This window comes from Propithecus coquereli, unplaced genomic scaffold (assembly GCF_000956105.1).
Source record: "Propithecus coquereli isolate 6110/MARCELLA unplaced genomic scaffold, Pcoq_1.0 Scaffold197, whole genome shotgun sequence".
Taxonomy (NCBI): domain Eukaryota; kingdom Metazoa; phylum Chordata; class Mammalia; order Primates; family Indriidae; genus Propithecus; species Propithecus coquereli.
The window spans coordinates 3,699,241-3,712,040 of NW_012144633.1; the positions used below are offsets into that span (position 1 = coordinate 3,699,241).

At 37.2% G+C, this 12,800-nt stretch overlaps 1 protein-coding gene across 1 annotated transcript in view; it reads right to left on the reverse strand.

The window, feature by feature from the left end:
• Positions 1 to 12,800, reverse strand: part of RNF115 (ring finger protein 115) — a 75,515-nt gene that overhangs the window by 24,403 nt on the left and 38,312 nt on the right. The window contains exon 4 of the mRNA XM_012643453.1: positions 9,927 to 10,138. Coding sequence (XP_012498907.1) covers positions 9,927 to 10,138 — 212 coding nt within the window. The remainder of the gene's footprint in view (positions 1 to 9,926; positions 10,139 to 12,800) is intronic.

Here is a 12,800-nt window from a genome sequence, read left to right on the forward strand (position 1 = left end):
TAAAATCCATACTACATATAGAGAGAGCCCTTAAACAATGTTTTAAAACTCCATAACAGGAAAACTGAGCAAAGTATATTAATAAACAACTCACGGAAGAAAAATATAAATATCCAATAATTATATGAAAATAAGCTTAACCTAAAAGTGAAAAATCAGAGAGACATAAATTAAAACAAAAGTAACTACCATGTTTTTGTCTATCAGATTAGCAAAGATAAAGACTGATAATATCTAGTTTGATGAGGATATATGGGTACACTTTCAAATACTGTTGGTGGGACTATAATAGTTATAGCCTTTCAGGAAGGCAATTTAGCAACATCAATTTTTAAATGGTCATGCCCTTTGACCCAGCACTTTTCTCTGTTAGAATTTCATTATGTAGAAACAGTTCTACAGACATTCACTCTCAGGTGAGATAAAGCAATTGGTAGCAGACCAGCATTAATATCTAGAACAACTCAGAAAATCCAGATATTTAGAAAATTCTGGTAATTTGTTTGAAGATCAAGGAGAGCTGCACTCAGTCAATGAGAAATAGAGGGGTTAAGACTCTACAGAGGGAATAACGTTGGAAGCAGCAGCCAGTTTCTGCAATTGCATTTATTGGTGCTGGGCAAGAGCAGATGGCTGAGAATCCTGTACAAAGATTCAATGGAGGGCCACTGTGAGAAAAACAGCAAATCTGGGTCTTTTGGCAAAGACTCAAGAGGCACACAGCACGTGGCACAAGCACACAGCAGTTTTCCCTTCACAACGCTTAACAAACCTTCGACTACACAGGGCAGTAAATAAAAAACTTAAGTGGAAGCCTTTGGAAAATAGAGCAGAGTGCTACAGCACTCTCATGAGACCAAGATTAGAGTTCAGGACCTACTGGAGAAAGGGCCTCACAAAATACATCAAGCTCTAAATTGAAACCTCTGGAAGCCAAGGGTGATCCCTAAGTACACTATCCTTACCAGGGCTGCAACCCAATCTTGTCTTGGCACAGTCCCTGATAGAATCAAAATGATCATTCACTATTCTATGTATGTCTAGCAAGAAAAGAATAAACCTCTCTAGCAAAAAATAACACTGTCAAGAGCCTCTACAATTTTTTACACTAATTACCTACATTTAGCCAAAAATTACTGGACATACCAAATGACAGGACAAATGACCAAAAACCAAGAGGAAAAGATAAACAACAAAAATAGACCTTGGAGTGATCTAGATATTGCAGTTACCAAAAAAGGGCTTTAAATTAACTATGATTAATTTGTTAGAGAAAAGATGAAGAATTTCATAAAAGAATTTGAACCCATAAAGCAATCAAATGGAAATTTTGGCAATGAAAAATATATCTGAAACAAAGAATTCACTAGATGTATTTAGCAGCAGATCAGACATAGAAGATTAATGAAACTGAAGATGGATCAATAGAAAATATCCAAACGGAAGTATAAAAAGAATGGAAAACATGGACAGATACACTTTCACAGACATATAAAAATATATAAATAAGCAAAAGTGTTCAATGCAGTAGAGTTTATAATGATGAAAAAAGAATCTATAAGATATCCAATGTCCATAATTAGGAGACTATATAAATTAATTATGGTGTATTCATAAAACAAAATTCTATTCATGTGTTCAAATGTGAGATACTTGGCAGATATAAAAGCAATGACATAGAAAAATGGACAAGATACATTGTTACATGAAGAAAATGAAATATTCAAAATATCCAATTAGATATTGTTTCTGCCTTCATGGAACTGTTAGAAAAATTACAACAGGTATAAACAGGTATATCAATTGGATTTTTTACTTTCCAGATAAACACAGCAAAAACTTTAAAAAACATTTTTACATATCTCTAATGGCTTGCTATTGTCTTCCTAACTGGGTACTTAGAATAAGAATGTCAGGGCAGTGTTTTTCAAGGCAGGTATACTACCATTAAGTTATTTTTATATACACAGGGATATTTTCAAAACAAATTCAATGGTTACACACTTGTTTTAATTCAAAAGCCTGCCACATTTCTTATGTGAAAAGTCAGAGACAAACAGGATGATATTTACTCTGGATTTGGAGAGCCTGGAGAACCCAAAATCTCAAAACTTCCCCACAATATTCAATGACCTGAGCAAATGAACAATAACTCTTATGCTTATCCTCTACCACTTCACTGTTAACTTGAGCAGTAAGTGAAATCCAATTTAATATGGCCTAGGTGGCAAAATGTAAAATTAAGAATAGTGAAAGTTACATTCAAAAGGAAATGCATGAATTCACTACCATATTTTAAAATTATGGAAAATGTTTCTTTTAGGATGTACGATATGCCAGGTTACTATGTTAAGCTTTAGAGAAATAAGGATCCTTGCCTTCTTGGAACTTACAGTCCAAATTGTGAGTGGGAAAGAGAGACATTAAATAGTCACATGAAAATAAAACTGCTTCCGTGGCTAGTGCTAAAAAGCACAAGAGCTCTGTGAAGATATACACAGGGACCCAGTAAGAATGCCAGGAAAATCTTCCCAAAGGAAGTGATACTTGAAATTACATCCAACGGATGGGTCTGAGTTAACCTAAGGAAAAGAGTCACAGGGCAGGGCTGGAGGCAGAACATTCCAGCAGATGAAACTGAAATGCGAAAAGGCCCGTGGTTGAAGAGAATAGAGCAATTGAGGGGTACTCAAAGGTCAGTGAGGACAGAATGGAGAGAGTAAGGGGAGAAGAGGTGTGTAATAAAATCAGAGAAGTAGGTAGAAGCCTACTTAGAAACCTAAGGCATTTTTATTTTATCAATGTTTATTTTTAATTTTATTTTGTTTTTAAAAGTTACTAAGGTTGCTTTATTTTTAATGTGCTTATTTTTATGGTTACTTTCTATTAATGGCAAATGTTTTTCCATCTGTATAAACAATATGAGTTAAAAGATGTATTCAGCTGCAAATAACAGATATCTGACTAAAAATAGCTTAAACTGCAAGAACATTTATTTACCTTAATTAACAAATAGTCTGGAGGTAAAGAGTCCCAGGTTTGGTATGGCAACTCAATGAAAGATGCCTCTTTCCATTGTCCTGCTCTGCCATGCTCAGCACATCAGCCATGTCTCCCATACATGGTTATAAGATGGCTGCAGCAGCTCCAGGCATCACATCCTCACACAGGAAATAAAGAGCTAGGATTCTCCTTGGGTATTTCCTTTATAAGAGAGGAAAAATTTTCCCAGACATCCTTCCAACGGACCCTTTAGGTCTCACCTGGTGAGAAATGGGTCACATGCCTATGCCCTATATGTCAAAGAGCCTCAGAAAATAATACCTGGCATTTTCTGATCGTATTTCAGAAAGTGGTCTCTACTTAGCAAGAAAGATGAGTGAAAAAAATGGCTATTGAAGATATAGTCAATAATGTTTGCACATGTAAAAATACGAAGCTTCCTTTCACAATGTCTAAATAAAGTTAAAAACAGGTGGATCTATTTTTAAAAAACATTAAATAATAATAATGATGACAGGGGGAAAAATTCATCAAGAAATATTTAAATAACTGAAATGTAGAAAACACTGATTTAGGGAACCTAAACTCAGTTCATGGTACTCACAAAAAAGGGCTGGGGGGAATTCCCATGCTTAATGTATTTTACAAGTGAGAGTAAGATAAAAATCTTCAGAATTTTGCTAAAACATTGTTTAATATGAAATAAATGTTAATATGTTAATTCTATGCTACAATTGATCTAAAATAGCATGCCATTTATTCTATTAGCTGAAGTAGCTGATAAAATAGCTAATTAGCAAACACTGTAGCTGGCTGACCCCAAATCTATCCTTGACACCAGTCTCCCTTGTCACTTCCCACTGTAAAGGATAGAAAAGCTAAATCCATGCTCTCTCAGCTTTCCCTTACAGCTGGGGGTAAGAAACATGTGATACAATGAATGCCCAGTGAATGGAATTTTCTTGGCAGTGGGTATGGAGGTAGAAGACGTAGGGTATGGGTAGGGCAGTAGAAGTTTTTGCTTTTCTTAAAAAAATGGGATAAATGGCCAGGCAGCACGGTGGCTGTAATCCTAGCACTCTGGTAGACGGAGGTGGGAGGACTGCTTGAGGTCAGGAGTTCAAGCCCAGTCTGAGCAAGAGCGAGACCCCATCTCTACTAAAAATAGAAAAAATTAGCCGGGCACGGTGGCGTGTGTCTGTAGTACCAGCTACTTGGGAGGCTGAAGCAGGAGGATCACTTGAGCCCAGGAGTTTGAGGTTTACAGTGAACTATGATCATGCCACTGCACTATAGCCCAGGCAACAGAGTGAGACCCTGCCCAAAAAAAAAAAAAATCCATGAGTCCATGCTAAAATAAATAAAAAACCAGATAGACAAACAGATAAGGTAGGGCAGGAAAAAGAACTCTTTTTTTTTTTTTAATAGAAGAATGCCTAGTATCTGTAGAAGGAATCACAGAAATAGAAAATCACTATTTTATAGCCATTACAGTAATAATTCAGGCAAGGATCATCAATGGATGCTAATACCATTAGGTAAAAAACTATTAGGATACCAGATATTTATTCAATTGCTAAGTTATCGCTGCAGATTATACATTAATTACAAACAAGAAAGGGTACCTTTATAAGAAAAAAATTATCATTACCTATGATGGAACAATCCAACATCATGTGCCACCTGCTGTGATACACTGATACATCACTATCTATTTGGTACTCTTATCCAGTGAAGAAACAATCAGACAAGTCCAAATTAACAGACGTTCTGCAAAAAAGGAAAAACCTAGCATGGACTCTTAAAAACTAAGGGAAGTCATCTGTGAGTTTTCCAGTGGACAGCACAAACTACACAATCAGCCACAAGCTAGCATTAACTACCAGACATGTGAACAAATGAGCCTACAGATGATTCCAAGCTCTTGCCTTTAAGTCTTACAGCTATAGCCCCATACATCATGTAGCAAAGACAAAGCATAGCCTCATACCATATGTGAATTTCTGACTGAAAGAAGTATTGATTTAATTGGGTTAAGAAAGCAGTAGAGGTATTTCTGCCAGACAAAAGAGATTAAGCAAATGTACAGAACACAAGACAGCATGGTTTACATAGAAAACTGTAAGTTTGGTATTGGTGGAATAAAAGAAAAGCAGGAGGTGACAGGAAACCAGGCTGCAGAGGATGGAAGGGTTATAAAACATAGAGGGCCTTATATATAAAGTTATGGACCCTACGACAACAGTATTTTAAGCAGGGGAGTGATACAGATTTGAAAATTTAGGCAGATAATCCTGCAAAGCTAATATGGGAATAAATTTAAGAATGGAAAAGCCTTGAAGGAAAAAAACGTCAGGAGGCTAATGCAATAATGAGGCAAGCAAGAAATTATGGGGATCTGAACTATGGGAAAAATGGCTGGACAAAACAAGAATTGAGAAATAAGAAATGAAAGTCAGAAAGACTTGATGACTAATTAGGATGTGTGTATATGAAAGGGGTGGGTGAGACAAAGAGAAGATCTGAAGTTAATGCCCAGGCTCCTACCTTGGGTAGAGAGTGGTATCCCCAATGAAATCAAAAATAAAGGAAAAGGATCAAGTTTAGAAGAAAAAGTTTAGTTTCCATCTTGGTGAGTTTGGAGTATCCATGGAACATCTAGATAGAAATGTGTAATAAGAAGTTGTATATTTAAGCCTTAAATTAGGGGGAAAGGTCAAAACAGGAATACAGATCTAAGCATCTTCAGTATATAAGGTAATTATTATATGAGACCCATGATAGGACTTAAGAATCACCAGAGAGTATTTACAGAGCAGTGGTTCCCAACCAGGGACAATTTTGGCCCTAGGGGAAATTTCTGGTTGTCATAACTGGGGTGGGAGCAGGGGGTATTATGGGCATGTAGTGGGTAGAGCCAGGGATGATGATAATCATCCTACAATGAACAGAAGAACCCCATACAACAAAGAATTACCTAACCCAAAATATCAATAGCTGAGAAACCCTGTTATAGAGTAAGAGGAAAAGCAGAATGAAGGAAGCATCTTAGGAAAACCAATATTTAGGAAGTACCCATAAGGAAAAGTCAGAGAAGAAAATGTGCTGACATGGAGGTCAAAGCAGTAGAGAATTTCAAGGAGGAAAAAAAAAAAGACCAAAGTTGAATTCAGGCCGGGCGTGGTGTCTCACGCCTGTAATCCTAGCACTCTGGGAGGCCGAGGCAGGTGGATCATTTGAGCTCAGGAGTTCGAGACCAGCCTGAGCAAGAGCAAGACTCCATCTCCACTAAAAAAAATAAAAATAAATTAGTTGGACAACTAAAAATATACATATAAAAAATTAGCCGGACATGGTGGCGCATGCCTGTAGTCCCAGCTACTCGCAAGTCTGAGGCAGTAGGATTGCTTGAGCCCAGGAGTTTGAGGTTGCTGTGACCTAGGCTGGCACCATGGCACTCTAGCCCGGGCAATAGGGCAAGACTCTGTCTCAACAAAAAAAAAAAAAGAAGTTGAATTCAGTGCATTGGACTTTATAATAAAGATTTTAAACTATCCATTGGGTCTGCAATTAGAAAGTCACCACAGTGAAAGGAGGGCCAGACTGCAACAGGTAGAAGAATGATGGAAGATGAAAAAATACACAAAGTAGACACCTCTTAAGAAATTTTATTAAAAAGGAAAAGAAAGAGATCGGGCATAACTAGAGCAGTGATTCTCAACCCTGGCAACAATAAGAATAACCTCAGGAGCTTTTAAAAAATACCAATACCTGGACTCACCCCAGACTAATGAAATCACAATCCCTGGGGGTGGGGCCAAGGTACTGGTATTTTTAAAAATATCCTCAGTGACACTAATGTACAGCCAGGATTAAAAACCATGGAGCTAAAGGGTAAACGGGTAGTCAAGGGGCATAAAGGGGGAAATGGGAGCAGGAAGAGGAAAACGGATGAAACAAAATCCCAGAAGAAATAGGTAAGGAATGGGTCAGGAACATGTGCTGACAGGTTTGCCTTTAGAAAAAGAAAGGACACCTCATCTCGGGAGACTGGAGAGAGAAATGAATGTTGAGACAGAGAAGTTGGGCACAGGGATTTGGGGAGTTCATGCCTAAAGTCCGAATTTTCATAATGGAGAATATAAGTCAGCAGCTGAGAATCAGCTATTAGATAGGAAATTTGGAGAGTGAAATTTGGTAAAACTCAAAATATTTGCTGAGGGAATGCAAAACAAAAGATAAATCAAAAGCACTGACAGTCCAATGGAGATTAAATGCACTTTACTATCTGCAGGGCCACCAATGGGCACATATATGTGATTTTCCTTTAGCAGTGCTTAACCATCCTAGTAAAGGAACAAGGAAAAGTAGACCACAGCATTGATCCAAAATTGGTGGTTTAGTGGGTAGGAAGGAAAAAAAAAGATAAACAGCACAGGAGGTAAAGGTTTAGATGAACTGTACTTGAAAAAAGCTCAACAATGGGGTTTCAAACAGGCAGAGAAACACCACATGTACTTTCTAATAAACTGGTACTAACTGATGGGCACACATGGGCACAGAGGGAAGTAAAAGTCATTGGAAATCATGCAGGGGGGAAGGAGGAGGAGGGGAGGGGCAAAAACCTACCTAATGGGTACAATGAACACTATTCAGATGATGGGCACACTAATAGCCCTAACTCAAACATTACAAAAGCTATCCACATTAAGAAAAATATTGGTACCCCCTTAATATTTTGAAATTAAAAGAAAAAGAAAATCTACATGTAGTCTAACTGGCGCAGGATATAATGGAGTTGCCTCTGGGCACCATAGCTATTAAAACGATCTAAAATTTCATTGATTTTTGTCCTAGACAATCCCATTAAATCTAATTTCCCAGATCCTGCATTTGTCCTAAGAAGGAAAGTCTGCAACTAACTTTGAAATGTACAAAAGATGAACTAATGAACAGATAGATGGATATGTGACAAAGCAAGTAGAGTAAAATGTTAATAGTAAAATCTAGAAAGTGTGGGGGTGGGAAGTGTAAACTTTAGAACAGCACTACCCAATAGAGCTTTCTAAGATGATGGAAATTTTCTATAATCTGTGCTGCCAAATATAGTAATTATTAGCTACACATGGCCACTGAGCCTTTGAAATGTAGCTAGTGGGACTGAGGAATTTTGGATTTTGAGTTTTATTAACTTTTAATTAATTTAAATTGATATAGCCACATGTGGCTAGTGACTGCCATATGAGACAGTACAGCACTAGATTCACATAGCCCTGGGTTCAAGTCCTGGATCCACCACTGGCTGTTACTTTACTTCTCTTTGTCTCAGTTTATTTTTATATAAAATGAAAACAGCAATAGCACCTATTACTCCATACAGATTAAACAAGATAAAGGAGATAAATCACAAAGCATAGTCCTGCACATATGACAAACACTAAAAATTAATGTTTATTATTCCTACTAAATGGGAACCATGAGATCAAGGACCACCATCTGTTTTGCTCACCACTGTATTCCCAGTGCCTACTACAGTGCCCCATACATAAAAGACACTCAGTAACATTTGTTACTATGCATGACTATTTTTGCAGTCTTAAGACTTTACATTTATCCTATTAATTTTCATATTAAGTCCACTGCTCCAGCCTGTTGAAATCTTTTTGAATTCTAATGTCATCTAATATGTTTCATATCTCTTTTAGTATCTTCTAAAATTGTGACAAATATATAGCTATGGTTTGAATGTGCCCCCCAAAGTTCTTGTGTTGGAAACTCAATTCCCAAACGTTGAGGAGAGAACTTTAAGAGATGATTAGGTCATGAGGGCTCTGCCTTCACAAGTGGATCAATGCCTTTATCATGAAAATGGATCAGTTGCCTCTTCCTGCCATCTTTCTGTGCCCCCATAATGGTCTGCATGCCATAATGGTGTGCCACAGTGGTCCTGGCTGAAGCTCTTAAGAGCATCAACAATGCCAAAAAGAGAGGCAAATGCCAGGTTCTTATAAGGTCATGCTCCAAAGTCATTGTCCGGTTTCTAACTGTGATGATGAAGCATGGATACACTGGGGAATTTGAAATCATCGATGATCACAGAAGTGGGAAAACTGTTGTGAACCTCACAGGCAGGTTAAACGAGTGTGGAGTGATCAGCCCCAGATTTGATGTGCAACTCAAAGATCTAGAAAAATGGCAGAATAATCTGCTCTCAACCCACCAGTTTGGTTTCATTGTACTGACAATTTCAGCTGGCATCATGGACTATGAAGAAGCAATAAGAAAACACACAAGATGGAAAATTCTTGGATTCTTTTTCTAGGGATGTAATACATACTCACAAATAAAATGCCTCAATGGAAAAATAAATAAAGTGGATCTGTTATTGTGGGGGTGGGTTCCTGATAAAAGGATGAGTTCTTTCTCACTTATGGGTGCTCTCTTGCCCTCCTGCCTTCCATCATTGGATGATGCAACAAGAAGGCCCTTGCTCAATGTGAGCCCCTAAACCTTGGACTTCCCAGCCTCCAGAAGAAGTAAGAAATAAATCTCTAGAGATTTTGTTTCTCTATAAGAAATGTATCTTTGATCTTTATAAATCACCCAGTCTCAGGTGCTCTGTTACAACAATACAAAATGGACTAAGACATATACCATCTACGTATTAATCTGAGACATTAATAAAAATGTTAACTAGAGACTTATAACATTAGTTTATCACCCTTTAGTTTAAAATCCAGGTGAATACAGACTAGATAATATGTGAGTACAAATATGCAATTTAGCTTCATTTTCATCCTGCCTATGTATCTCCACCTTGTTCACAAAGGTAGTAAGTATGAGAATTCTCATAAGGATCAGATTATGCTAATACGTCCTTCATTGAAACTACCCTTAAAGAGAACGTAAAAACAACAACTCACCCTTCAATAGCTGGAGATCTATCAGGACGAGTACTTCCTCTAGATCTGTATCTGCGAGTAACTGGTAGCCGTGGAGGCCGACTTGGTCCCCAGAAGTCAGTGTGGGTTTGGTGACCCCTCTCGTTGGCTCTATTATCTTGGTCCAGTGAATTGCTACTTAGAAATGGTCTAAAATCTTGAAAAAACATTGTGTGATCCAAATGGTCCCAGAGCTAGTAAAAAACAAAATTAAACCACATATTAGGAAAAAAGAATCTAATTAAACATCTGGATCATTTCTAGTTTTTTGCTATTACAAATGGCCACTATGAACATTATTGTATGTGTCTTCTGCTGCAAAAGTACAAAATTTCTCTATTTGTGATCTGTACAACTATTTTACGGTCTATACATCTTCTACCAGGTAATGCCAAATTGTTTTCCAAAGTGGCTGTACGAATTTACACATCCACCAAGAGTGTTTAAGAGTTTTTCTGTACTATGCTACATCCTGACAAGCACTCTGTATCATAGGACTTTTTTTTTTTTTAGTTTTTAATAATCTGGTAGATAGAGAATGATAACTCAGTGTGGGGTTTTTGTTTTGGGTGTGTTAAGAACCAAAAGGAAGGTTTATTAAAGTGCATATTCTTTGGCTCTATGCCAGAAACTAAATTTAATAGATCTGTGGTGAGCCTGAAAGATTCTCTTTAGTATTTCTTTTAGATCAGGTCTACTAATAATGAATCTTCTCAGCTATTGTTTATCTGGGGACATCTTAATTCCTCCTTCATTCCTGAAGGACAGTTTTGCCAGATCTAGAATTTTTGGTTGGCAGGGGGTTTTTTCTTCAGTACTTTAAAATATGTCATCCCACTGCCTTCTAGCCTTCATGGCTTCTGCTGAAAAATCAGCAGAAAGTAATCTTATTTAAGATCACCTGATGTTACAAGTTGCTTCTCTCTTGCTGCTTTAAAGATTCTTTATCTTTGGCCTCTGACAATTTAATTATAATATAATGTGTTTTGGTATGGACCTTTCTTTGAGTTTATCCTTTTTGGAGTTGAGCTCCTCGGGTGTACACATTCATATCTTTTGGTAAATCTGGATGGTTTTGGCAATTATTTCTTCAAACACATTTCTGTACCTTTCACCTTCTCTTTTCCATGATGCATATGTTGGTGGTACACTTGATGGTGTCGTGTCCCACACATCTCTTGCGCTCTATTTGTTTTTCTTCAATCTTTTAAATTTGTGTTCCTCAAACTGTATAATTTCAACTGACCTATCCTTGAGTTCACTGATTCTTTCTTCTGTATCTGTTGAATTCCTCTAGTGGATTTTTCATTTCAATTATTACAATTTTCTGCTCCAAAATTTCTATTTGATTCCTTTTTAAAATTGCTATCCCTTTATTGATACTCTCTATTTGCTGAAACATCATTCTCCTGGATTTCTTTAGTTCTTTGCCTATGGTATCCTTTAGTTCTCTGAGCATATTTGAGAAAGTTGATTTGAAGTTTTTGTCTAGTAAGTCTAATGTTTGTGCTTCCTCAGGGGTAGTTTCTGTTAAATTTTTTTCCCTGTGATGAGGCATACTTTCTAGTTTCTTTGCATGCTTCATAATTTTTTGTTGAAAACTGGACATTTTGGATGTGTAAAATAAATCAAAAAACAAAAAACAAAAAAAAAAAAAGAAAAGAAGGAAAAGGGAAAGAAGAGAAGAGGAAAGAAAAGAAAAAAAAAATGCTCCTAGGTCTTTGTTGATTGGCTATTGGGGCACTCCTTCAACAATCAGCCATAACATTTACAAATCTGCCTTAACCTTCACTTCCTCCTTGTGTTGAGCCTAAAGACCAGCCAGAGGTGAAAGCTAATGGTCTTCTCAGGTCTTTTCTGAGCATACATGTTGCCCTGAGCATCCACATGGCCTTCTAGGTTCCCCATACACAGTAGCTTTTCAAAGCCCCTATTCCCCCCAAAAAGCTCACTCAGCAGCTTTTCTTCTGAGGCTTCCCACGTGTCTATTGTTTGTCCCAATTGTCATTTTTTTTGCCCCAGGTGGCAGTCCTGTGGGGAAACCCCAAGTCAGATCAAAACAGACAAATACAATCCCTTAGGAAGATAGTCTGCTCTGCTCTTTCTGAAACCAGGTACCCCAACAGAACACAGGCTGCCATCCTGAAGACTGTAGCCATGCCAAGGAGGGAGGTGGGACTAGGGTAAATTAAAACACTACAAAGATCACCCATCCTGTTTCAGCGCCCTTTCTCCTGGCTAAGAGTTTGGTTGGTATAAACATTTGACTATCTTTCCAGAGTTCTGGTAAGCTTGATTCTGACAGTTTTGCCAAATTTTTTGGTGTTTCTGCAGAAGGATGGCCCCTGGAAGCCCCTCCTCTGCCACTTTTGCTGGTATCACCCTTTCACTGTGGTTTTAGTTTGCCTTCCCTGATACTAATAAAGCTAAACTTTTTTGTATATATTTACCAGCCATTCAGATTTCTTCTCTTTCATGTCTCTTCTTCTCTTCTTTCATGTCTTTTTGTCCACTTTGCTACTCAACTGACTTTCTAATTGCCTTAGCATCTACTGAACTGACTTTCTAACTGCTTTAGTATCTTTTTTAAAAATTCTATGTTTTAATAGTTACTTGCTAGTAACAGAAATATAACTGATTTTTGTATACTGACCTTAATATACAGAAAATTTGAACTCTTAGTAATTCTAGTAATTTGTGTACACAGAAAACTCAAAAGCATATACAATCGCATCATCTGAGAAAAATAACTATTTTGTTTCCTTCCCAATCCGTATCTTTTCTTTTCTTCTTATCTAATTGTACTAGCTATAATAGAATCTGCAATACAGTATTGAAAGGAAGCAATGATAGCAG